Raw genomic sequence first — 27,018 nt, 5'->3', positions numbered from 1 at the left:
AAAAAACAAAAAACAAATTGGCAATTTAATCATACTATTACTTTTTTATAACATACTATACTATGACATGTACAAGTACCTCAAATTTGTACTTAAGTACAGTACTAGAGTAAATGTACTTAGTTACATTCCACCACTAGGATCCACTACCCTGCAAGAAAGAAATCAAACCCTGTGTCTTTATAACATTTATCAACTGCTATGTCGTTAAATTTGGACATGGCGATAAAACTTTTATCAAGTGTTGCTAGTGAACAGAAAGGCACAATAGTCAGTTTCACAATGTATGAAGAGTTACACATCAACACTTTTAAAAATAAAATTTATTAGCATCTCTAATGTGTATAAATAAAAACATATATGAAACAATGTATATACGTATGATGTAATGAGTTTAACAATAACAGGGTTAGATGTGATATTAAGGAGCAGCCTTTATTTAGCCAGTGTATTGTGAGGAAAACTTTACCTTGAAATCAAGCCTTCAAAAATGCATACCTATAAGTTGCAAATCTACATTCTTTGATAAGAATGAAACAAAAATCTGTTCGGGGGGTGTTAACAGGGAGAATATGGTAAATATGTTTACCATAGCTTTGCGTTCCTGTTTCTTAAAATTTTAAAACATAATTGATTTAATACATTACAATTTTTTTTTTAGGTTTCACTGACAATGTTGAGGCACAAAGCCACAACACTATTCACAGTGACCTTCTCAACTTAACATTACACTCGATAAAAATCCTAAAAAGGATTTCACTTCACTCTTTTACCATTTGCTGAAGTCACATTGTTCCACAGACTCATAACAAAGGGTCTTAATAGGCAGATAATATGACTATAATGTTTGACACAGCGATAAAAGAATAGTTAGATACCAAATGACAAATTTTACATGTAACAAACGGATCCAAAAGGATCAAACAAACAGCTCGATTTGCATTTGACTAATGTATATAACAAGGTTTGTCATTTTCCGCAATGGCTTGCGGTGCCTGGGTCAGAATACCAAGAAGACAGTGAATGGATGCTTCTGTGGGGGTATGAGGACTTGGCTCTCTAAGCAAAAAGCAAAGAAAGGACAGGACTTCTCTTCTTGTGTCACCCAACATTTTCTATTTGGTCATGCTTTCAACACTCGACGTGTTAAAATGTCTTACAAAACTGACAGATATGCACATAGGACGAATGCTACCTCTGAAAGCTGGCCAGAATTTTACAATAGCCAATGTGATGTGGACTTGTAACGGACCATTAAATATACACCGCCGACGACTGGAGGGAATAGCCATAGACAAGTCAGTTACAATGTGTGGACTATTATTGGCCATTGTCAGTTTTTCCTCATAAATTGAAAAATATCACATTTTAAAAAGGGGATAACAACATCCAAGACTATCTGCTTCAAAGTAAAAAAAGAAAGAAAAAGAAACGGTGGGTAGGTACAAAAAAAAAAAAAAGAAAAATGTGGTGCGTCTGCTTTAATACGCAGGTGTACGTGACAGTGAGAGGTTATTCGGCACCCAAGGATCATGGCGACCTCATTCAGCCTAATGGAATGAAGGGACTATGAAGTAGATCTGAAAAACGATGGTCTCTGCTCCATCCCAAGTCTTTAGAAGAGTGCAAAGATCCCCTTATTTCCCTGATATATCCATGTTCTTGCATCCTAAAACTCTGCAAACTCCTTCGCGCATTTTTCTGTTAAAGAAACGCGGATTTCCTCCTCCTCGTAGTCGTCAAAGTTGCTGGTGTCCCCTGGGCCTCTGCACTTTGGTATGAACGGGGCTTCCACCTGCAAGAACAAAACCAATACATATTTTAATAGGCAGGAACACCCATGACAGAAAGGAGAGCAATTATTTCTCTACTGAAGGACTTACCTGCAGAAACTTGCCTTCCAGCAATGTACCTTACGGTGTCAAACTGGCATGAATGAATGATGATGTACACCAAATTAAAGCTTAAAGGGGTCAGTATTCTTTAAACAAAGCTCTTGTGAAATGGTCAGTGTGTGAAACCCTTTCCCTCCACACCTTTCCGACGTCAGGATTTGGGGGGCCGTGTTCAACTATTTTTGTAACTTTCCAAAACCCACAATCAGACACACTTCACGCAGCAAGTTGCCAGGTAATGCAATATGCAGGATTTGAACTTCTCTCTCAAGCCTTCTTTTCATTCACACAACTACCTTCCTTCGTGTGTACAAACAAGTGCTTTTCATCACACCTTCAAGTGTTGCCATAAAAAAACAGCTATAAAACACTTATAAACCTATAAACTAGTTCAACTCAAGCATACCCCAGTTGAAAAAAAGGTACATAATGTCATGGAGTTTGTTTTGCATATGCCAGTCAACCTTCACATGAAGGAGCACCTTTGGTGGCTATGGTTTTTACCAGCTGTTTAGCCACACATTAAAGTTGCACTGTTTGCATAATTCCTGATAACATATTTCTACATTCACATATACATACTCCTTGTTAATATGTTGTGATTGCTTGACATTTAATCGATTAAAAACCTGGCGAGTATATGAAACAGCATATAGCATGCCACAAACATACGGTCAGTGGTGGTTTCTCTAGGAGGCCAAAGGAAGCCTGGCCTCCCCAGAATGTATTCTTCACACCCACGGCTGTGTCTTTTACCAAGTTTTGCCATTTCCCTTATTAAAACATTACTTATCTTTTTCTTCTTTAGCTGGTGGAGCGAAACAGCGCCCCCCCCATGGTCTATCTATGGAACCAACTGTAACACAAGACCTAAAGTCCCGTGGAGAGCTATATGACAGTGTCACTGAGCGTTTCACCACAATGCAGGATAGGAGAATGTCCTTCCTCTACAAGTAGAGGTGAGTAAAAAAAAAAATTATTTCTTGATGCACACAGTGACACATCAGGCCAGGGATCTTCAACAGGGGGTCTGGGACCCCTAGGGCACAAGGCCCGCAGGCCAAATCCGGCCCCTCGCAGATTATGATCTGGCCCACATATCAATTTACGTTCACAATACATTTTGGCCCGCCTAGTTTTCGCTTTTTCTGACGTCATTTTTTTTTACGATTTGTAACTTTTTCAGACGTTTTTGTCTCTTTTTTTATGATGGCTGAGGAACTTTTTCCTGACTTCTTTAGGACTTTATGTCGACCAACCTGTAAGTGAGAAGACTATATGACACATGCAATTTCGATTAAATAATAGCATGTCAATAAACTACATGTCTGGCCCTTGATGTGATTCTTATTTTCCAGTGTGGCCCTTAGTGAAGTTGAGTTTGACACCCCTGCCCTAGGGGATCCTCAGAGTCAATGCAGAGTGGCCTCCAAATTATTGTTGATTTTGGAAAGTTTATAAAACCATACCAAAATTGATTAGGCTATTTTAATAGGTAATTATTCTATGCAAAAAATATATGCAACTTCATTTTATACAATATATGTAGTAGGGGGTCCCTGCTCCATCTCTTTTAGTTAAGGGGTCCTTGGCATATAAAACGTTGAAGACCCCTGCATTAGGCTACTCTGTCCCAGTCTCTCTCTCACGTCAGCACTGCGTACAGCGACATGTCCCGGCGGGGCCTTTGTTGATAATGTAGGTTGTAGATCATTTTTCTTGGTTTTATGATCCATCTAATGTTAATTGTTATTTTGCAAACAGTTATTTACATTGTTTTAGGTATATTCTGTGGAGCATAATCACTTAGGCTAGTTGTCTTAATTACCGCACAGAAATGGCATTCTCTCTTATGATGCAGTCCGTAGTTTGTGTACTAGTGCCACCTACTGGGCTATTCGAAGTCTGCTGTAATGCTTTAGCAACATAATTTCCAAATAATTGTGATATTTATACCCAATATGGTGTGTCTGACCTTCAGCTATGTGTTTATTCTTTAGACGACAAGAAGAAACTCAGAGGCAGTGTTGTTTCTTGCTGATTGCAGTTATATTGTTGGAGATGTCCCCTCATAGGGGTATGCACATAATTCCTCTGTTTCTATGTGTTGTTGTACAGTATTTGGAGAGCAAAAATAAATTGCACCTTTTGTGTGTTTTTGTTTTGTAGTCCACAGAAGTCTTAAATGCTATTGTTCCCCGACGAATGGGATATATATTTTTTTAAAGATTATTTTTGGGCATTTCAGGCCTTTATTTTCATAGGACAGATTGAGACATGAAAGGGGAGAGAGAGGGGAAATGACATGAAGCAAAGGGCCGCAGGTCGGAGTTAAACCCGCGGCCCGCTGTGTCGAGGAGTACACCTCTGTATATGGGCACCTGCTCCACCAGGTGAGCCACCCAGGCGCCCGACGAATGGGATATAAGGGCGAATAAGGAGCATTACCGCACTAACGGCACTCATTCATTCTGGTTTATGAAAGCAAGTAGCTATGATATATCCACTTGATCAGTATCAGTTCAGGCACCGTAATTATGTATGCGATTAATTTCGATTAATTAATCACAGAGTATGTAATTAATTAGATTACATTTTTTAATCGATTGACAGCCCTACTGGAAATGCATGTTTTAATATAGATTAACCTAATTTAATGTAGAGATGATTATAGAGATGGGCATTATCATCATTATTTTCTTTGCAGTTGACTAAAAATAATTCAATTACAATCTGATCACTTAATCAGTACAGATGTTTAAGTAAGTGTTATACTTTATTATCTTTCTTTCATTAAGAAAATAAATGTATTATATGGAAAATTATTGTATTCTATAATTGTTGTAATTTTAATCTCTTCGAGTTGTGGACTGCTGGACCAACAAAACAAGAAAGGACGTCACGTTGTTCTTATAGAATAAAAAGTTATCAATAATGAAAATAGTTGTAAAGACAAAAAAATTGCCTATTGCAAAAAAACTACAGTCTAACATTGTCATATGGCAGTATTCAAGGAGCAAAACAACAACTTTTCCCTGAATAAAAAGGTGGAAATAAGACAAGAAAAACAAAAACGGGCTTCCTGATTTATGTGTCAAATCTAGCTACTGTTCATCACAGTATCCCACAACCTTTAGTCTTGTAGAAGCAGTTATTTAGCAACCAGTAACTATTGTAAAGTATGGGGGCAACACTAAATCAGGAGAAGAACAGAAATAGTAAATGCAAATGGTGCAGAAACTAAATAAAGAAACTAAAAGGGTCAGATTTATGGATGCATTTGACAAGAAAAAGCCAGTCTAAAGTTTATAAGACCGTGGTATGATGGTATAATGAAAAGGTTAAACAGAATCAACAGATCAATAAGATTCAAGCCTGAGCTAAATATCTACTTTGATTAATCAAAGAAGTAATTATCATTGCCATCCTGCTAAATGGCATGTGGCACAGATAGCTCACAGCCAGCAGTGGAGCTGAAATAGCAGTGACTGGCCAGTTTTGAAATCAATGCTGCAAAAAATCCTCCATAGTCCATAAAGCTGCAAATAATGACCATCACACAGAATTGATGAACAGTCCTCAGATAACTTTCTAGAAACAAAATAGCATAAAATAATCATACAGTTGGAGCATCATAGCTGGGAAATTTACAACGAACACAAAAAAAAAAAAAAAAAATCAATATTAACAAATCAATATCTAATTATCTTGTTTTTTTTTTATAGGGGTAACAGTGTTTGGTGTCACTACAAAATGTGTATGGAGTCTTGCCTTTCTCTCGTAGATTGCGATCCAGTCTGTTGTGGCAAACCATTTGTGGCCCTTGATGTCGTTGACTCCGTTCTTCAGGTTGCCGTAACGTTTGGTCAGATCCACCTGCAGCAGGTTTCTCAACAGGTCCTTCAAGTCGGAGCTGAAGTGGGACGGGAATCGTACCTAGAAAGAAGAAGAAATACATAAATATATATAAACAATAATAATGTTCTACGTGCACACCTATACCTAACTTATTCTCAAACTACAGGAAGCACATTCCAGATTAAAAGGACTTTATGTATAATATCCTGCTTACCTTCCCAGACACGATCTTCTCATAGATCTGAATGGGTTGATCTGCAAAGAATGGAGGATAGCCAGCTGCCATTTCATAGATGAGGACTCCAAGGGCCCACCAGTCCACAGCTTTGTTATAGCCCTAAAAAGATTCAAGACAGATACCACTGTAACTGATGTATAACTTCATTGTCAAGACATCTTTTGAAATTTGAGAAGGGACTTCCAAATGCTTCCTACATTCCCAACTGGTTTACATTGAGCAAGGGAGCAATTTTACTACGATGTACAACATAAAAAAAAAAACCCTGCAAGCCTAAACGTCTTCTTACGACCCATGTATTAAAATGAAAAATCCACATTTCCATAGTCTGCAATATATTACATTCATGGTACACTGGGTCTGTTCTAATTTACTTTTTGTAGTACACTTTTTCTCATGTACTATGGTTAGTGATTTCCTGTTTTGCAGGATCCAGATAAAAGGTTTTACTTGTCAGTAGAGAGAGCTGTAACCAGAGTGTACAGCTTGTTGTTGTTGTTTTTTTCAGTTGATGAACAGTGAGATTTGTACCCCTTGCTGCATTACATTGATGGTCTACTGAGGCAACTGACAATGCAAAAATAATTGGTGTCTCTTCTTGTAGAGTGGATTTTGTCCTGTATGATTGTTCAGCAGGCATGGAAGCGAGTTTTGAAAAAAGCCTGACTTTTAATAAGGACACTTGAAGCGTGACATCTTCTCTGCTTTGCACTGGAAAACCGAAACATTATGAAAACATGGTCCATGTTTAACCACTCATCTAGAGGAAAAATATTACACAACAATATACTCCCAAAAATGCAATCGTTTAAAGGTGGGGCTTTCGTTTGAGTACAGAAAAAGGAAAGTGAACATTGTGAGATTCGTGTATTGAAAATATCTGTCAATCTGTTCAGACATTTTAAAAAAACTCCATACTTTGCTGAGAATGATTTCTGGCGCCAGGTACTCCGGTGTCCCACACAACGTCCAGGTCCTGCCTTTTACCCTCTTGGCAAATCCAAAGTCTGTCACCTTTAAGGAGCATATATGCAATACATGGGCAAAGTGTGGACTTATAAGACATTATAAGCATTACATATTCATTTGTTGTAGCTCACCTGAATGTAGCCGTGGTGGTCAATGAGAAGGTTCTCAGGTTTCAGATCTCTGTATATGAGATCTAGTGAATGGAGGTACTCAAATGTCAGCACTATCTGAGCGGCATAAAAACGTGCATGTGGTTCACTGTAGAGGAGGAGGAAAGCAGTGTGGTCACTTCTTAGTAGCAATCTCAAGAACTAATCAATGTATGTTATGACCCACGGCAGAAAAGAAATCAAAGGTGAATTCAATAGTGAATTGTATGTATGTATGTATGTATGTATGTATGTATGTATGTATGTATGTATACATACACGCACACACGAGTTGACGACAGTAACCGTATAAAACTCACCTGAACCTTCCAATTCGTCTTAGGTGTGAGAACATCTCTCCTCCTGGAACATACTCCATCACCATGTACAAATTGGAGTTGTCCTAAGAAAAGTGAAAAGACACTTATACCATGCTCCAAAACTGAATGAAGGAATTTCAGTTACTTAATATAAAAAAATTTAAAAAAGCACCTTACCTTAAACGCATACTCGAGTTTGACGAGAAAAGGAAAGCTCACCGCCTGTAATATCCTTTTTTCGTTTAGTGTGTGTTCTATTTGCTTGAGTTTCACCACCTGACAGATAAAAAGAGATAAGATGACCTTGTTGGGCAAATCTTACTTATACTAGCAACAGAGATAGCAAGCACTGAAAGGAAGGCAGCTTTTATTTGACTTGTGACCCCTAGTAACCGAACAAGCAACAAGAACAAGTTTTAACATCTTTTTATTTATTTTTTTTTTTTTTAGGTTGATAAGAAGGTATTTTTATTAAGTGTTACTGCTCATGTCAACACTATTATTTATTGGAAAATGTTCCTTGAGGCTTGACACATGCTTTCACTGACCTTCTGCTTGTCCAGTATTTTCATGGCAAAGTATTGCTCTGTTCCTTTGTGTTTCACCAGCATGACTCTTCCAAATGAGCCGGTACCCAGGGTCTTTAATCTTTCAAAGTCATCTAGGCACGTTGTGCTCTGTGAAAAAAGCAACGTGTTAGCCTGTTCTCTGGAAGCAGCTATCAAAAATATTGAGTACAAGTATTCATCATTCTTACCTGTGGTGGGCATTCCCATTTCCGTAAGAAATCTTCTTTGGCTTTGGCTAGAAACTCTTTCACTAAAAGAAAGAGCACAGACAGATACAGTTAGTGTATAGCTCTTGTCAGGTGAAACAAACTGGATTGTTGGCATAAACAAACATTTGGGTTTTAGGTTAAACTGGCAAAAAGACCAAATGCTTTCGTACTAAAAGGGGAAAGGAAGAAATGTGGGAAATTGAAATTAAAGTGTACATCAATGGAGAAGAAGAGGGCAAAGCTAACTCTCATCTGGATATACATTAAATGGGATACTAAAAACATACTTTGCTCTAAAGATAAGTCAAAACACAAGACAACACCATCCAAGACAGGCAGACTAGTGATGCATGCCAAGACACTCAGTATACTCGTTTCTGTTATTTAGTAGCCTTTTTTCAAAAAAAGGAGGGGGAAACACAACACTCAGAATTACTGGGGCAGTTTGTCTGAGCATCTTGTGCATCACTTGATACAGTTTGGGAGAAGGCTATTAAACACAGCATAAAAATGGTAAGCAAAGACAAACCAATGTATGGGAAATCCAGATTGAGAGAATGTGGATAACAAAAACACTGACTTATTATCAAAGCACACAATAAAATAAAGCACATCTAGCAAGTATTCACAATGAGACCAATGCCATTCTGGTCATCTTTTGGAGGAATGAGCATACCAAAAGTCTCTATTGATCACCAACGTTTTGCAGGAACAATCACCCACATGGATGGGATGATACGGAAGAGAAGACAGAGAAAAATATAGAGTTCATGTACATAACAACAAGTATAAGACATCAACAAACATGAAGCATATGTAGTGAATAAAAGTGACAGGAATGAAAACAGAGTTGACGTTCCCCTGAGGAATTTATAAGGAAACTGACTGTCTACTGTGGTATTTGAAGAACAGGTGTACCAGAATGCCATGTAGCAGAAATTCAGTGGTGCATATTAGGTCAGAGTGACAACATAACAGTGCATACTAGAGAACAAAACATTCAAAACCTGCTTTATACTACAAAGCTTTAGATGTTTCTGAAGCCTATAATGAGGGGTTTTATTCCTGCACCTTAATCTGACAACGTCCCTCCTTAAAACAGCACGGAGATTATGATGAATGATTTGAGAAAAATAGAACTAAAACAATTGAAAACATTACTAAACATGGTATCTCACGTGTAAACCAAACGATTAATCAAGAAAATAACCTGCAGATTTATGAAAAAAAGTTTGTTGCAGCCCAACAAAATAACCACAATGACTTAATATCCCATATCCAATCACAAAACATGGCCTTTTATATACGCACAAACGTCTCCAACATTTTGTACCTAGAGAGACAAACCAAATGTTCCAAAGCCTGCACAGTTGGCCAACCTTTGCTGACAGCAATGCCAATATCCAGACAAGCATAACATACTTTACTTATGTCGGCCTGTTCTGTTACACTGTAGAGTGAAACACAATACATGGGCACAGTGAAATAAAATAGGTGTCATGGGATGGCAGCTGTTTATTCTCCCTGTGCCAGCATGACTGCCTTGGTGCTGTTCCAACTGTTCCAGCTAATGGCTGCTATATACAGTAAACAGGTACTCTAATCTAGTGTATAAACAGCCCTGTAGGTTACCAGGTCTTGTCAAAGCAGCTACACCCGAGACAAATCTGCAGCTCAGGGCACAGTGTCAGCTTAAACAGGTTTAACAGTTTGCCCAAGTGCAGGATCTAGGGATCATAGTTACACTCAAAAGAAATGCTTGGCAGTATGGGAACTAATGCTGATCATCTCCATCTGCCTCTGGTTGGCACTGTTCACTGTGCTGCCCGTCTCAACGGGTCAATAAATCTCAGAGGAAGTGACACTACTTTAAACAAACTAAGCGCGTAACTGAACAGACAGTTCTCTGTATGTTTTTAAGATTATAAAAAAATGCATTTAAGCAGTTGACTGTTCCAGTGCATAATAATGACTAATACCAGGCCATCAAATGCAATGAATTCTGCAAAAAAAAATAAAAAAATAAACACCTACAGCTTTTATGTTTACAGACAGGTATAGGGAAACATTTGTGATTTATCACACAGGATGCTCAATGATGACCAGCTGCACACATCAAAGCATACTAGCGCAAAGTAACAATGGCCTAGGCCTAGTTACGTCAAACCTTTCAAAGCTTGTAATACCCCTTATCTGACGAAGGTCTGATGACAAGCTGCTCCAGTCAATGACGAGCTGAATTAGAGAAGTGAGCCTTGATGGACCTCTACCGTGGCTCTAAATAAACGCAAGTGCCAAAATGTAAGCGTGTCTGTCCGAGTGCATATGCTGGGAAGACAGTAGTAGGTCCCAGTTTTATGAATGGAAAGAGGGCATTTGTCATTTCTTCACCATATTTGGTCAGGGTGCTGTACAGAGGGAAAGCTTTGTTTATGTAGCCAAGAATAAAATGTGGCAGAGAAGCCCGAGGCAGAACCAGTCCCACACTGCCTTCAAGTAAAATGTATTGGTTATTTATAACAATTACTCATGGGTTTGGGGCTTATTGCTGCAGAATTGACATGATCAGTGCAAAGTTTCTGTCTGATAGTACAGCCTTCTTTGCTGACCGAGGCTGCAGCTAATACAGTGAGACCCACATCCCGATTGTTACTCACATAACTTAAGGATGACACCACAGGGGAGATGATAAAGTGATGCTAGCTTGGAGACGTTTAGTAATACGGCTTAGATAAGAAGCCACACGTTACGGCTAACTGTGTTTTAGTGTATGTGTACAGGCCTGAATAGCTACCACCATCAAGAGGCAATGAGATGACAGGGGCCTTCTGAGGGCTAATCCCCACCATCATAGCTAAAGTTAGCAGGCTAGCTGGTCACCAAGCTTGATCCTTCTTGTGCTCCAGTTGGCATGCAAACAGCCTTTTAACGCGTGAAATTATCAATAAGAGGAATTTATCGATAAGCATTGCTTTCACGGCTCGGTAACAGGCTTTAATAGGCTGTTAACACTGTCAGTGCTCCCCCTTCCCCACCCCCTTGCAGCCAAGAAAAACAACAACATCCACGGGGTCTTCTTGCTACTTGCTAACTTAGCAGGGTCATTTAACTAATTTTACGTTCAAAAACACGAACAATTTCCTGCATGGTAATTTATCGTCAACTAAAGGGCGAGTGTTTGCAGCGCTGGTGGGATAACAGTGCGGGAGATGACGGACGCACGGCCCTCCCCTGCTTTAACGTTACTGTAGGACAGTTTAAGTGTTAGAACAGGTTAGCTACCTACTTTGAGGAGGTTTGATAAGCGTCATATGCCTAAATGCATCATAAAATACCGCTGAGGCCAAACTACAGCTCGGACTCACCGCTCTCTAGCTCGTTGCCCTTCTTGGCGGTGGCAGCGTTCCCCATGGTGTGGAAGACACAGCGGTCGCTCCGTCTGAGAGGAGATGGCGGTGACTAGCTCACGTTAACCTTCCTACAGCTGATATTCCCGAGCTTCTTAAATATAGGTAAAACCCAAACCGATATGAATACTTAGTCGGTTCAAACGTAAGGAAATGCAGTCCAGTATCCCTTCCAGCGACCCCCCTCACTCTCCCTATGTCGCTCCCTCTCCTTCTTCCCTGGGAAAGATTTCCGCTCTTGCTAGTTTAGTAATGTCTGTATGGTTGACATGAAGCTAGCGGTCACTTCTTTTACGGACTCAACTGCTTGCGCCCCCCCTCACCAACCCTCAACACTCAGCTACATTCACGGTATAGTGAGGAGACGGATTGGCCAGAGATGTCTGTGTCAAGATACCAAACTTGTCTTGCTTCCGCGGTTTTGCAGCATCACGATTGCATTCACAGATACGGGATGACATTTGAGTACAAGTTTGCGTGACTTTACTAGAGGCTAAAAAACAACTTAAGCGGGCAAAAATGCGTCTTCTTTGTTAGATTTGTAGGCTATGTTGTTATTATCCAGCAGTTAATGGCTACAGCTGCATCTTCAGGAGGGTTTATATGGCGCAAAGACTGTTGCCTGAATGATCTAATATTTTAGTTTGGCAATTAGCAGTCATGTCGTTTTTAAGTGTTATGAACTTTAATCTCAAGACAAATACATTTTTATTAGCTGCACACATGCTATGATTCTGTGCATTAGCCTACAGTTTATACATTCATATCTGACATGCAACATAGACCTGGCAGAGAAATGAATGATATTGAAATATAACTTATTATAAATAAATAATAAATTCCAAGACAAAAAAAAAAAAATATATTGGGCCAGAAACAGTGATGGAAGAAGTCAAATACATTTTATTTAAATTGCCCAAAACTACAAATCACAAGTCCTCAGATCACTTAGGAAAAAGTAATAAAACATTGAAAATAGGCTACTCCATTACAAGTAGAATTGCATTCAAAAATGTCACTTAGTCCTCTTAACTGAAGTAGAAGTATAACGTAAGATCAAATGTAAATACATAAAAGTACTTGAGTAAACATAATTAGTTACTTTTCACCGCTGTTCATCCAGCTATTAATGGGATTATTTTGGGAAAGATTTTGTTTAAAGCTTTCCCCAAAAACTTGTGATCTTTGACTATTACAGTAGCTATTTATTAGCTGCATATTTGATTACTTTGACTCATTGTGCATCACAACATTTCAAGTTTATCTACATGAGGGACTTGACATAACTCAGATAGAATACATTTAAATTAATCCAAAAACAAAAATTAGGCCAGAATTAGTAGAGAATGAAGTCAATGAATTCTATTATAACAAATCACATTTGCTTCAAAAGACAAAAAAAATACTTACACGTAAAGGTTCTTTACTGAGGCCTAAGTAAAAGTAATAATAGCCTACTATAATGTAAAACGCTCATATATAAAAGTCCATAATAATTGTTACTCAGCAAAACTTTAATATTGTAGCTGTTAAAAAAAGAAAACAATTCTTCACATTTCAGACAGATCTTCACTTTTTTTTTTTTAAATACATAGTTTTATTATAGTTGTTATATGCAAAATAGTTTTATAATATATAACATAAAATATATAAATGGTTCAAATGTATTGTATTAAGTTTCATTTTTAAGGTAAAATGCAACAATCTTAGCACACGTGATCAAAATGTATCCAGTTAAAGGAATTATGAATTGTGCCTTAGCATTTGGTGGTCTCCATTTATAGGCACAATAGTCTCAATATCCTCCTGCAACCATTCACTTCCTCAAAATTTGACCACAGTTAACTGCATGCAGTCAAAAGTATATAATTGCATATGTTTGCAACATAATGTAATAATTTGGCCCTGCAGCAGTCTAAATTGCAGCATTATAAATCACTGTAGAAACCACAATGAGCCCCACAGGTAGGTCTACAGCTGTACAACTGTTGGTACAATTTGGTTCAACAGTTTTAAGTATAGTGAAGGGTAAAAAGTCAATTTACCCAAGTAATGAAGGGCAATTTTAAAGTGCTCGTACTTTACTTGATTAATACATTTTATGCTTATTCTTCTGCACATATTATGCATAAAGGACCACAGCTCCGAGCTTAACACGCTTCCAATAAAGGTTGGAGGAAGCAGTTGGCCTATGAAGCCTTTTCTGAAAGCAGTTGTGAAGCTATTGGATGTAACACAAGAAATTAAATGATAGTTATTACAAATCACAAAAAGATGAGATCAGTCGATCAATCAATTTATTTGTCACGTGAAATCATAAAATACAATTCCAGTAAAATGTAATCCTGTCAGTTCCAGTCACTTCCTACAATTTATGCATTAAAACATTATATATATATATACACACACAGTCTTTAGGCAGTGTCCTAATTTAGGAGTGGCCTGAGGGTAGAAGCTCGTCCTGAGCCTCTGGCCTGGTGTATCCAGTGCCTTCTTCCTGACCTCAACAGGGACAAATGGCTGTTACCTGGGTGGTTTGGATATTTAATGAATCTAGCCTTTTTCTTGCAGCTCCTGGTGTAAATATCCTTTAGGCAGGGTAGGGCACCATCTATTGTATGTTTAGCCGAACAAACCACTCTCTACAGTGCCTTGTAGTCCTGTTTGGTGCTGTTTCTGTACCAGGCAGTGATGTTCCCTGTCATGATGAAGAGTAAAAATGTCTCCGTTTTTGAGGGGATACCCGGAATTTCCTCAGGTGACTGAGGTAAAACAGTCTCTGCCTTGCCTTGTGTGTGTTTACAGGGAGTACAGCGGGGGACTCAGAACATGGCTCCGTGGGGTGCTCCGTTGGTAAGAGGGTGGAAGAGGTGTGTCTGCCCACCCTCACCACCTGGGGTCTACCTGTCAGAAAGTCAAGGATCCACTTGCACAGTGATGTGTTTAATTCCATGTCCTTGAGCTTTGTAACGAGCCTGGAGGGAACTATGGTGTTAAACGCTGAACTGTAGCTAGTCAATGAACAGCAATCTCACATAGGTTCCCTAATGTTAGGAAGACACCAAGCAGCTTATCATGTAAACATATACAGTACACAGAGTCCACAAGAGTACGTAAAAAGAGTAAACTAGCTACATAACATCATCATGCCCAACAGGAACAGTTACTTAGAATGTTGTCACCATTAGCAACACATTGGCCTCAGACAGCTAGCTAATGTTAGCATATAATGTCTAGCGATTGGTTGGCAGTTGTCTGATAACAGAAAAATAAATTAACATCTCAAATTATAAACAATATTTACAAACAGCTGTAATAAAAAAGTACCTGTATAGTATGCTCCAACAAGGGCATCTTAAGAGTAGATGTCTGACAATATTTGCTTGACAGGCTGGATAACAATTTCAGTTCAACTGTAGCTAACTGCCATGGAACTTTGCCAGTAGTGGTTGTTACTTAGCAATAAAATCCTCAATTGTACCAAAGGCTGGTTTAAGAGAAAACAGTTGTACATTTATTTGAGAACTTAAGTTTTTGAAAGGTTTCAAAATGTTAGTTACACATTACTTTTCCAATTAAGTTTTTTAAAATATTGGCTTATAAAATAAGAATCAGTTACCCCATTATGCAGAATAGTTCAAATCAGGATTCTCTTTACAAATTAAACTTACATATCACATAAGTATTCATGTATATCCAGTCAAATGATAACGTACCACTCTGAAAGGGGTCATTATGCCTAGTGAGTATTTCTACTGTTGATATAATAAGTAGGCCTACATTTTGATGTTTATAATGTAGCCTACTGTTACTTAAGCCAAAGTACATTTTTGAATGCAGGACTTTTAATTGAGCATTTTGACATTGCAGTACTGTATTGTTACTATTACTTAAGTAAAGAATCTGAATAGCCTACTTCAATTGACCACTGTAGTTTTGCTTACTGACTGACTGTTTCAGGTCCGGATGGTCAGATGTCCCATCAGCCCAGTGCCGTTAAGACCAACAGCAAGTTTAGAAATGATTGGATAACCAGGGATAAGCTTAAGCGTGGTGGTTGGGATGGCAGAGCTCATTGCTTAGCCCTATGCAGATATCATGCGTCTAATTATCATCAGCATGTGGGATGGGAGGTTCCCTCCCTCACTGACACACAGCCAGCTGTCATATTTTGATAAGGTGGCTGATGATTTGTGTTTTCTGTTTGATTGCAGACTTACTGCTTACTTGATCTCCTCTGTGGGTAAGTAATTACATTGTTCCTCAGATAGGCTTATTTATGGATTCTCCAGTTGAAATATGTGACAAGGGACCATCTAAAGTGTTAAATACTTTATAGTTTTGAGGGCTCTAAAACAGAGATCTTCAACAGGGGGTCCCGGACCCCTAGGGGGTCCTCAGAGTCACTGCAGGGGGACCGCCAAATTATTGTTAATTTTTGAAAGTATTTTCAAAAATGAAAATTTCTTAACATGAATTGTGGCTGAGTTAGCTCAGTTGGTAGAGCAGGCGCACATATATATAGAGGTTTACTCCTCGACGCAGCGGCTGCGGGTTTGACTCCGACCTGTGGCCCTTTGCTGCATGTCATTCCCCCTCTCTCTCCCCTTTCATGTCTTCATCTGTCCTATGGAAATAAAGGCCTAAAATGCCCGAAAAAATAATCTTAAAAAAAAAAAAAGTTTTAACATGAATACAACATTTGAATGGCAAATATAAATCCCCACTGATGATAGGCTTACTGGCCTATAGGTAAAGTAGTCACTAAGGTAGCCATCCAACGATACAGTTAATCCTAAGGATTCACTGTGCCACAACAATTATTATTTTAATAGCTTAGTATTCTATGCAAAAAAAAAATGTATAAAGGCTTTAGGCTGCCCTACACATTATTGTAGGCCCAGTTTAATATGCAACTTCACTTTATACAATATATGTAGGGGGTCCTTGCTCCGTCTCTCTTTCAGTTAAGGGGTCCTTGGTTAAAAAAAATGTTAAAGACCCCTGCTCTAAAATGTTAGACAGTAGAAAATAATGCCCAAGTCTAAGGGGATATTTTTAGTCTTCCTTTGTCCAACCTTGAAGCAAAAACCTAACAATCTTCAATTTACAATGATATAAAACAGCAGAAAATCCTCATATTTGAGAAACTCGAACCAGAGAATGATTGGTATATTTACTTTTAAACTTTTAAAAAGATGACCTAAATGATTAACTGATTATTAAAATGAGTTGCATTTTAGTTGCAATTTTCTGTTGATCAACTAATCTATTAAGCGTTTTAGCTTTATAATTGTTTTACATGTTTAATCTTAATGCCCCACAAATACTGTGATATCTTTTCTTTAACCACACTTTCTTTAAGAAATTGACTGTATATATTTACATTCAGAATATTTGGGCCTATTGCTGAATTTAAATACAAATTTGAGGTACAGTACTTGTAGTTTACTTATTTCCATTTTATGCATACTTATACTACTCCACCACAATTCAATAGGAGTGAATTATTGTACTATTTACTCAACTACATTTTTTGATAGCTATAGTTATAAATTACTTTACAGATTAAGATTTTATGCACAAAACATATGATATACAATTGTTCCATCCAATTTAACCAGCTACAATAGTAATATGCTATTTACACATCAGTGCATTATTAATGTAATAATTATCTAATGATATTATATTTAATACTATAACACATGGGGGGGCTTTTGCTTTTGCTGAAAATACTTACACACTTTTACTTAAGTGACATTTTCAGTGCAGGACTTTAACTTGTAATGAAATACTTGGAATACAATACAGTGTGATATTTTTACTCAAGTTAAGAATCTGAGTACTTCCTCCACCACTGGAAATAAAATGTTGTTGTCTAATGTTACTGTGTGCTCTCTTGTGTTGAATTTATTATTTTGTACACAAGAGGGCAGCAGATCTCTGTTACATAACCTGTGACGAAAACTGATTCCACTTCTGTGTGCAGTGATGTTTTTTTTTGCTTTGACTGCAGTCCCAGGGACTTGATTTCATTCTCTGTTCAATATCCCTAATTATATTACATATTGCGGATGCAAGTCTGCTGGTTGTCTACTGTTTAAATTAGAGATTTTGATTTACAAAGAGGACCTTCTCTTGTAAACCTTTATTTTGTGACAAACGTGATAGTGCAGCATGTCCGGTTAGAGCTGTGGTACATCTGATGGTTAAAAAAAAAACAAGAATTTTGTGTGTCCATTGTTTTTCAGAGTTTTTCACTAACATGCATAGTGTCATGTTGATTCTCACAGAAAATGTGTGCTATCCTGTGAAGTTGGTTATTGAATGTGACGCTCATCTGTTTTCACTCTTTTATCCCCTCATTTCTGCTTTCTTTCCATTTTCTTCCCAAACAAACAGCATGTCACGTTCATCCCAACTGACCAGCTGGTCTCCATATTGGCTTTCTTATGTTCCTTGCAAACAGACTCAGCCATGCTTCAAAGGGAATGATTTATGCCCTTAAATTAATGAATGAAAAGCCATATCTTTCCTGTTTTCAGATTCAGTCTGTTTAGAGCTGTAAGTAGACTGTACTGTGTTATTTCAACCTGACACAATCTAGTTTTAACAACACAAATGATAACTATTATGATGATTTTGTTTTGCTGTAACCAAACATCTAGGCCCACTTGTTTACAAAGATGGTTAGTGTAAAACATATTATAACTTAAACACTATTTTAAGCCTTTATTTGTCCAGGCAATTGAAATGTTGTGTAGATTTGCTGTATTTCAGACACACCCTGCTACACATTTACACAGGGGCAGCCTAGTACAACCACAGATTTCCTCTGTTGGCTACCGACCAACTCCACTCCAGTGGTTGGGGCTTGAGTGCCTTCCTCCACTGCACATCAACTGAATTTATAGGGAGAAGGTGTGTGCTATTTGCAGCTCTCCAGCTTCTGATTGTCACTGGATCCCTAAATTTCCTTCCTTTTGCTGGGGTTCAAACCAATGACATTACAATGGCAAGCTTACTTCTACCATTTAAGGATTACCTGGAGAGTACAATTATTTGACTCATTCTGTTCAATCTGAATTGTTCAGGTTTTTTTCATGCATGGTTTGGTTGGCAGACGTTTACTGCTAAATATGATTTATTAAAGCTTTGCCAATTAAAGAAAGTGAGCAAACAATGTCTTAATGTGTTAAAACAAGCACTGTTTCAAGTGTGTGAGCTAAATAAAGAAAGGTTACAGTTTGTAGACAGGCAGAGATGAGCTGGTTATCTCCTTCTTATCAGTCACCAGCTCCTATTAGGATGTTGTATGTGGTTCCAGGACATTGCCCATTTCCTCCTGTGTATATCAAAGCCGCTAGGTCCCCCTACCTCCGACAGCCTAATTCACTCCAGATGAGCACAATGGGACATTTGATTTAGAGTGCAAAGACACATGTATACAGCTGTATCAGCCTGCCTCAAACAGCTGGCGTAGAGCTTCAGTACAACTTTTAATCATGCATTTGTTTATGTAATTATGCACCAAGGACTGTGTTGTATTGTCCTCAGCTGCAGACCGATCAGATATTTCAGAGTGATGTAGGTCTTGTCTTTGTTGTAGATCATACCGCTAGCAAATGCTCATGGTTTAATGACATGCAGGTGATACAAATCATGTGCAAATTGCAGAAGGTATTCCAAGTGTGTGTCAACACACATGACAGCTCTCCCAGTGAATATATTTCTGTTGAATATGTACATTGGATCCTTGACAAGAGGCTCAAATGACCTGTTGCAAAGGCCTACAGTCTGATTTTGTAACTTTTATCGGCTTTAATAAGATGTTCACAACTGGAAACAGAAAAAAGAAAAGCGGAAACATGAGCTATACATATGCAGAACACGCCTTATCCTCACTTCCTATTTTTCTTTTGTAGCCATTAAGTATTGATGCTTGTATTTGTAGCTTGGTGACCCCTTCCTGTGGCAGCTCCAAGCAGGGTGAGTTCTGGGCATCAAGAGGTATCACACACATATATATATATATATATATATATATATATATATATATATATATATATATATATATATATATATATATATACATTAAGTCTGTCTGGGAATGTTGATCTGAAAACCATAAGTTCTTGTCTCTATTCTCTGTACCAGGTCCACTTTGTGGCTTCATGCGGGCAATATCCAAGTCTTTTGTCCTTTGGCAGGCTCGGTGGTGCACTACAACATAAATGCCTGTAATTTTACAACCACAAAATAGTGTATTCTTACCAACAGAGGATGGCCTCAAAGTGTTCAGACAGTTGCACAGGCGGCTAATTTGGGATAGATGCACAACATCCCTTTGAAGTTGTGCTTTAGTGCTAGTGCTCAGAAAACCCCCCTCTAGAAAACAGCGCATAACAGCTTCTCTTTAGTGCACTGTTTTAGTTGCTGAAGGGAAGGTAATGTAGCATTTGATTAAGTGGAAGGCTGATTAATTAACTAAAACAGGGCATGCATGTCTCTGAGTGCAAAGTGTGGCAAGAAAGTGATCCAGGTCACCTTGTATATTTCATTTCAAAGAATTGTGGTTTGTTTCCTCCTCAACAGACTGAATCATGCAGGTTATTTTTGGTATATATCCAGAGTGCCCTCAGAAGATATTTATACATTGATAAGATGATTCATGTTTTCTGTGAGGGGTTAAAATATTGGCCACAGCATTGCAGAGACAGAGAAACTCACTCAGTGTCTTTTCCACTGCAGAGTTTTAGAGATGGCAGAGATTATGGGAGGATAACACTGCACAACATGGCCGCCCCAAACCAGATCAAAGCAAAGACAATCAAAGCCAGAGTGAAAGCTACAGCAGTAAGCTCTTTTAAATGTCTGCCTCCCCCGCCCCAACTGAGCAAGAGTGTTACCCTCAACTCAACTGTTTCCATCCCCAATCTCTCCAATTCTGGGATTGACATAAGCCCCTTTTGCATGAATACTGGACAGTAAAAAGGCTGGACATAAATCCTTCAAAGCAATGTAAACAGCACAGTAAATGACCTATGATAATATTAAACCTGAGCCACCGTGCTGTAAAGCCTATGTAATGCCAGCGCTGATAAGACATGACACTGGTCGTAATCATTTATGGCGCTGGGTTAAGGCTATATAAGATCGTCATGACAAACGATTTGTCATGACTCAAGTATAGTTTTACATGAAAGGGTGTAACCACAAGGCTCCCACACTGCACGGTCAAGGCGGAGTCGTAGTTTTGACCCACTTTCTCACATAGATTATAATGCAGGCTGTAGAAATCCAATGACACCCCCCATACATCTCAAGTCAAGCCTTCTTGACTTTTCAACCTTTGACCCCCTTGACTTGTGCACACATGTTGTTAGATTGATGGATGCATTTTTTTCTACCTCCCAGACAGCTACTGGTTTCAGTTCATTTCTGTATGGTATGGAAATCAACATCAGAGACTTGCTTGAAAAAGGTAATTCATCATAATTGACGTTTAGTCATCTTTATACTTAGTCAAGGTTATGTTAATGGTTGCATGGTAGGCCTAATGCACTTGAAAGGCTTGCCTTTTTTTGAAAATGTTTTCAAGTGCTGACAGAAAGCCAAGACTTTCTCAGATGTGAGCTGCTTAAAGGGAAACTTTGTCCATTTTCAAAATTCCAAAAGATTAGTAAACATGAAAAACTCTCTCCCAAATCCAAAAACTAGAGTGCTAAAACTCAAATGTGTGATGTCATCAAGTATAAAGTCTAGAAGTGCTACATAGACAATCATTTGGGAAAGATGTTCTAGATGACACTGAGAGCATTCAGGGGAATGTTCTGAGTATATGGGTACATTTTCTGTGTCAGAACTGAGAACACTACAATAGAATAAAGCTAATTTGGGTATACACATATTTAAACACGGTCTTTCATTCATTGTCGATGGAGCAGCTCCAGACTTTATACTTAATGACATTACAAGTTTGAGACTTACTTCTCTGGTTTCTGGTTTGAGAGAGAGTAGCCCATGGTCACAGATATTGATTGAACTTAGGCCATGGCATTCTTAATTTAGGTCCCCTTTAACAGCAACTATTTTAATGCACAAAGCCACCAAATTCACATTTTAATGAAGTAAATTAACATTACCTTAAACCTGCAAATTTTTGTATTGATTTTATAGAAATAGGATCCAACTCTGCAGCTCTAGTTCATTGTTTTGGATTTTCAGTCCACAGCAGTACTGTATGGTTGAGACTCACTGCTCTCATCAACCCCTCTGTATAAACTCATAAGCAGTTGTTCACAGCAAACACTTTTGACTAAAAGACTGTGTACCTTGATTGCAGAATTAAATAACAGAAACCTAATGTAAAGTAGTAGCCTCCTGGAGAAGAAATTTGAGCATCTAGTAGCCTAAACTAAAAAATACATATGGACATTATGGACACAAGCAGAGCTAAAAGGTGATTGAATACTGAACTCACGTTCGTCAGGTCTCTCGAAACTCCAGTTGGATGCTCTGTGTCGACTTGATAAGTAGGCAATTATTTGCTAACATGTTAGCATAACAACATGATAAACTGGCATAATCTCATTGACATATATAAAATGTACCAACAGACCCCATTGCTCTGGACGAAGACCAGTGAAGGATATTAGAAGCACTTTTACGGTGATGGCTGAGCGTTACTGCGCAGCCTCCAACTGAGCTTGAAGACGTAGATGTGACGTGAGCAACCTGTCTGAAAGTTGTAAGTCTTCTGGTAGCTGTGCCAAGAGAAATCTCAATCATTCCCAATCTTGCAGAGACGGAGAGCGTAGGTATATGTAAGGAGATAACATAGGCATAGGCTAATTATTGCTAACTAAAATGCTAAGTTAGTCGCGTGGTTATGACACAATCGTTAGCCTATTTTTACAAAAACGTCTGCTACGGAGCCATAACTTGAGGTACAAGGTAATGGAGCCTTTTATACATTGTCGTGTTTCTTTAGAAATAAACAATGGACAAATAGTCTTTAAACGCTTCAGATGTAAAGTTATTCGCTGTCAAAGTGGCGCCAAAATGAATGGCAGTCAATGGAATGCTAACGGGAGGTGATGGCTTGTTAGCATCAAAATGGCGCCATAGGAGCTACGCGTTCCGAGGAGAAGCTTACCCCCTTGCATAATCTCAGTGCTGTCAATGAATCATTCTGCCCCCTGGTGGTCACAAATCACTCAGCTTTAACATGTTTTGGGGCATTTTATTATTAGACAGGACAGCTCTAGATAGGAAATGGGGAAAGAGAGGGCAAATGACATGCAGCAAAGGGCTGCAGGTTGGAATTGAACCCACGGCCGCTGCAGCAAGGACTGAACCTCTGCACATGGGGCGCACGCTCAACCACGTGAGCTACCCAGGCGCCCCAACTTTACCCAGGCGCCCCAACTTTAACACTTAACCTTTTTTTTTTTGCTCAGTTTTCACTCCCTTTATTTACGGGCTTTTAACAGAGTCACTATATTTAGCCGGGAATGCCATAGTGTTACTTTCAGGATAGGTTTAGTCTCGCTTTGCCAGACCCTCCTCCAAAGCGCGCTGAAGGAGGGTCTGGCTACTCCACATAGCATTCGGGGATGGGAGGAAAACGTGCTCTGGTTTAGTGGCATTTCTTTAAACCAATCAGAATCGTCATGGGCGGTGCTAAGCTCCGCACAGAGCCGCTGCAAAATAGTCGTGCGAGAGAAAACTCAGATTGGACAGATAGTCTAGCTAGCTGTCTGGATTTACCCTGCAGAGATCTGAGATACAGTTAACCATAGTCCTCATAAATCCACCAAATTTAAAATTCCAACACAAAGAAAGCGGAAGGAAACGGAAAATACATGTTTTCGGGCAGAATTTCCTGCAGCACCGGAGCAATCGCGGAAGTGGAACGCTTTGAGAAATGTTTGGCAATATATACAATTTATACTAAATGGGCAAACGTGCAAAAACACAGGGACGTTGCCGTAGAAACAGACTCTGCTTCTGACTCTAATGTTTGATTTCCCATTTCTGATGTTTGATGATTTCCCCTTATGGACAGAGGTGAAAGGTAGACAGAAGCACCTGCCAGGGACAGGTTTACCACAGGGAGCATAGACCAAATGTTTCAGCTGAACCTGCAGCGGTAGGGGACAAACCTGTATCAATTAAAAGCATCGTAATGATTACGACTGAGATCAAACACCCGACCTGGCACTGCTTGTCAATTCCACAGACAGCTGCTTTTGGAGTCCCTATAATGTCTGTGAGAACAGGGATGAGCACACTGAGGGGCAACTCTCATTTTGATGTTTCATCAATCTGTTTGAAGTTTTGTTTTGTCCCTTTTTTTCTTTTTTTTTAGCTGGTTTGCAAAAGCTTTTAGTCTTGGTGACTCATAGCAATATTTTGCAGTCCTAGTGTCCTTGAATATCTCTACCAACTTGGGTAAAAGCTAGCTGACAGCTCTTTGTGGTTTTAACAGAAATTCTATGATATATAGTAAATGTACAATTATATTAAACCGAGCCACTAGGTTCAGTAGTTGTGTGTAGAAGTTTCCAGAGACTTAACTCTTTTTTTATTCTCAGTAGTGCCAGTTGCTGCTTTTTTATCTTTGGCATGGCCTTGTATTATTTTGACTATTAGTCTTATCGATATCATGTCTACATTTGTGACAGCTCAGTTTATCATTTTTGTATTTTGTTCTGTTTTCCCACTCCTTAGTTTTCCGAAACTTTTTGGCATCAGCACAGCACTCTGCGGTTGTGTGTTAGCAAATAAAACGACTGCTGCCTCTGCTCTAAATATTTAGCCATTGCAGACCGGCAGTTCATGCACTGTATCTACTTTAATAAGATGTGACCGTGTCTGGAATTTAACATCCACATTATTACAGTTTTCAAATATCTCTCTTTTGCCTTGGACACGAGAGGCCCTCTGTACCAGTGTTCAGCAGGGAATGAGGTTGTTGACTTAAAATCGGAGCGGAGGAGTCTGCGCAGGCTCTTCACACATACTGCTCAAGACATTACCGATTCCAGGAGTACTTTTTTTTTTTTTTCATGTTCCACATCTTTTTGTAGCACAGGTTTGTCTGTTACCGTTGTAATTAAGACTAAGAATTAGCAGACTGGAATCAGATGAAAGGCTCATAAAGCATCGCTGAATTCAGTGTTCGCTATGCCAGGGGCCATCTCAGTTACAGACTTAATTCATATTCCCTTTGTTCCTCTCCAATCTCACAGAAGGCTTGAGGCAGCTAAAGGACTAGTGACAATATAACAGGTATTAAATAGACCATTTCCAGTGTCACCATGTGGTAAGTGAAGGCTTCAAAGAGCCAACAATTTGCTATGAAATTAAACCAGGGATCAATCTGGCCTACATGATAAAAGAAACATCTTCAGCACTCCAATGTGAAATGTTATGACACAGACATTTAAAATGCTCACAACAGAGACCCCTAAATAACATTATTTTCTTGAAGATATTAGTCCACTGTGGCAATGGTGAAAGAGTTATGAAAAGTCATACTGTATATAATCATGATGTGTTTTCCTGAGTATGTGGCGTGGACTGGAGTGTGCTACATCATCCGTTTTGCTTTCTTTTTTTTGGCTCAAACCCTCTCATAGTCTGTTTCAAGTTTATTTCTGTAAACATGGCAGAAATTATGCTACCTAACCTTGCAAGTGAAACGATTCTGTTTGTAAAGCCTGTTTGGTATTCCAGTCATTCCCAACTGAACCATCTGGTGGCAGTCTTTGCACCCTCCCAGTGGAACATTACTCTTAGTGATCTTGTTGTCCTATCAGCTTGCTACCTCATTAAAATGAGTGATGATAATAAATCCCATTGACCACGTGCAATGAAATCATATTGATCTGCAAACACACATATGCATATCAATCCCCACCATCATATGCACACATATCAAACCACGAAAAAGGCCTTTTTCAAAAGCAGTATGAACCACTCTAATATGAAAAATACTTCATTTCAAATCCCTGTTCACAGCCCAGCACCTTTATAGCTGCTCAGTACATTCACACTATAGACACATACTGAAGGTTTGGTTTTCAGAATGCAGACCAGAGAGGAATGTTTAATCAGTCAAGGTCACTGTATGTTGCCTTGCCTGTTGTTGAGGGAGACTGTGGGAGAATAGTGGGACCATCTCTCATCTGTATTCTCTTCAGATGGCTTGTGTTAGTAGGATCATGCAGATATGGGATTTTTCTCCGAGAATTAAAACCCAGATGTCATGCAAACAGACACACACATCCTCACCACATTAAAATATTATTTATGGCTCGGCAGTCAGCATAACTAATGCCTCACACTCACTCACTGCGAACAAAGCATAGATAGTCTTGAATTTGAGCTTGTTGGCAATGACCCATTTTGACCCATGTACCAGAAGAAAGCGAAAGGATGTGCTGTTTCCTTGATTTTAATCTCACTTTGGTCTCTGTCATTCCTGGATGTTAGTGTGAATGTCAAAAACACTGAATAAAGGGACTTTTACTGCACACTGCATGATTGCAGTAGGTTAAATAAGTCACTTTGAAAGATCATATTACCCCAAATTTTGAGAAGAGGAGAACACACTGCATATTGCATTTGAATGTTTAATGTAATGTTAGACGTTAAAAGGTCTGAAAGGCAAATGTAGTTAATTAATAATTACATACCCAGGTGGAAAATGAAATCCCGCATTCACATCACTATGTAATATCAAATTGCCTTTTCACTATACAGAAACACACACACACACACACACACACACACACACACACACACACACACACAAACACACACACACACACACACACACACACACACACACACACACACACACACACATAAGATGGCAGGTCACATATCACAAGCTTGTCTCACAAAGACATTTTTAATGCATTTCTGTTCATTTAATGTACTTATGATGAATTCATGTGTGCATAGCATCACTGTATCTGCAGATAAATTTGACAATATGACATGTTCATACATTTCATACAGAAATCCCAGATCCATCCTGAAGTGGTAATTGACTGAGCTACAGATACAAAGATGCCGAGAGCCTTTTACATAGAAAACAGAGGCTTTGATGTCCCCTGATGAATTGTGCTGCAATAACTGTGTCACAACAGAAGACATAACATCAACACAGTACAGGCAATGTAACAATATGACAACTGCTTCATGCAATATTTGATTATGTTAATGCACCAAACAAATAAGGCCAAGACATGAATATAGACACCAAAGAGCAGCTTAATATGTCTGCTTTTTGCTTTGAGACCATCTAGAAGATACAATAATTATTCTTGTGATTTCTACCTTGAAAATAAGAACAAATATTGCAACTTTTTTCTGATCATACCCCA

General features: G+C 38.7%; 1 protein-coding gene and 2 long non-coding RNA genes across 8 annotated transcripts; 2 read left to right on the top strand and 1 right to left on the bottom strand.

The window, feature by feature from the left end:
- Nucleotides 1-409: 409 nt before the first annotated feature.
- On the bottom strand, nt 410-11,967 carry prkacbb (protein kinase, cAMP-dependent, catalytic, beta b). 5 transcript variants are annotated; one of them, XM_031294124.2, is made up of 11 exons: nt 11,573-11,967; nt 8,884-8,892; nt 8,187-8,248; nt 7,978-8,106; nt 7,607-7,705; nt 7,430-7,512; nt 7,092-7,218; nt 6,910-7,005; nt 5,968-6,090; nt 5,667-5,831; nt 410-1,795 (listed from the first exon to the last, which is right to left on the bottom strand). In XM_031294124.2, the coding sequence occupies exons 1-11, from the start codon at nt 11,616-11,618 to the stop codon at nt 1,670-1,672; spliced, it is 1,065 nt and encodes a 354-aa protein (XP_031149984.1). In that variant the 5' UTR covers nt 11,619-11,967; the 3' UTR covers nt 410-1,669. The 5 variants fall into 5 exon arrangements, with proteins under 5 accessions (XP_031149984.1, XP_035861165.1, XP_035861167.1 ...); XM_036005272.1 differs by having other exon boundaries at nt 8,187-8,242; XM_036005274.1 differs by having other exon boundaries at nt 8,187-8,697; nt 11,573-11,962.
- A 1,351-nt stretch (nt 11,968-13,318) lies between these two features.
- On the top strand, nt 13,319-19,625 carry LOC116046014. Of its 2 annotated transcripts, XR_004898326.1 has the most exons (4): nt 13,319-14,548; nt 15,829-15,857; nt 18,020-18,538; nt 19,543-19,625. It is a non-coding gene; the product is annotated as an uncharacterized LOC116046014 (long non-coding RNA). The 2 variants fall into 2 exon arrangements; XR_004104039.2 differs by lacking the exon at nt 19,543-19,625 and having other exon boundaries at nt 18,020-18,877.
- A 104-nt stretch (nt 19,626-19,729) lies between these two features.
- LOC118495964 lies at nt 19,730-26,722 on the top strand. Its single transcript, XR_004898425.1, has 4 exons — nt 19,730-20,473; nt 21,035-21,101; nt 24,874-24,913; nt 26,651-26,722. It is a non-coding gene; the product is annotated as an uncharacterized LOC118495964 (long non-coding RNA).
- The last annotated feature ends 296 nt before the right edge of the window (nt 26,723-27,018 follow it).

This window comes from Sander lucioperca, chromosome 9 (genome assembly GCF_008315115.2).
Source record: "Sander lucioperca isolate FBNREF2018 chromosome 9, SLUC_FBN_1.2, whole genome shotgun sequence".
NCBI classification, from domain to species: Eukaryota; Metazoa; Chordata; class Actinopteri; order Perciformes; family Percidae; genus Sander; species Sander lucioperca.
This window is presented reverse-complemented; position numbering and strand designations above follow the sequence as displayed.

Excerpts from the sequence above, each read along its gene's own strand:
- prkacbb (XM_031294124.2), bottom strand. The coding sequence starts at position 11,618 with ATGGGGAACGCTGCCACCGCCAAGAAGGGCAACGAGCTAGAGAGCG. Across the intron at positions 7,513-7,606 it reads AACTCGAGTATGCGTTTAAG|GACAACTCCAATTTGTACAT; the intron begins GTAAGGTGCTTT and ends CACTTTTCTTAG. Across the intron at positions 7,219-7,429 it reads AGACGAATTGGAAGGTTCAG|TGAACCACATGCACGTTTTT; the intron begins GTGAGTTTTATA and ends CCTCCTCTACAG.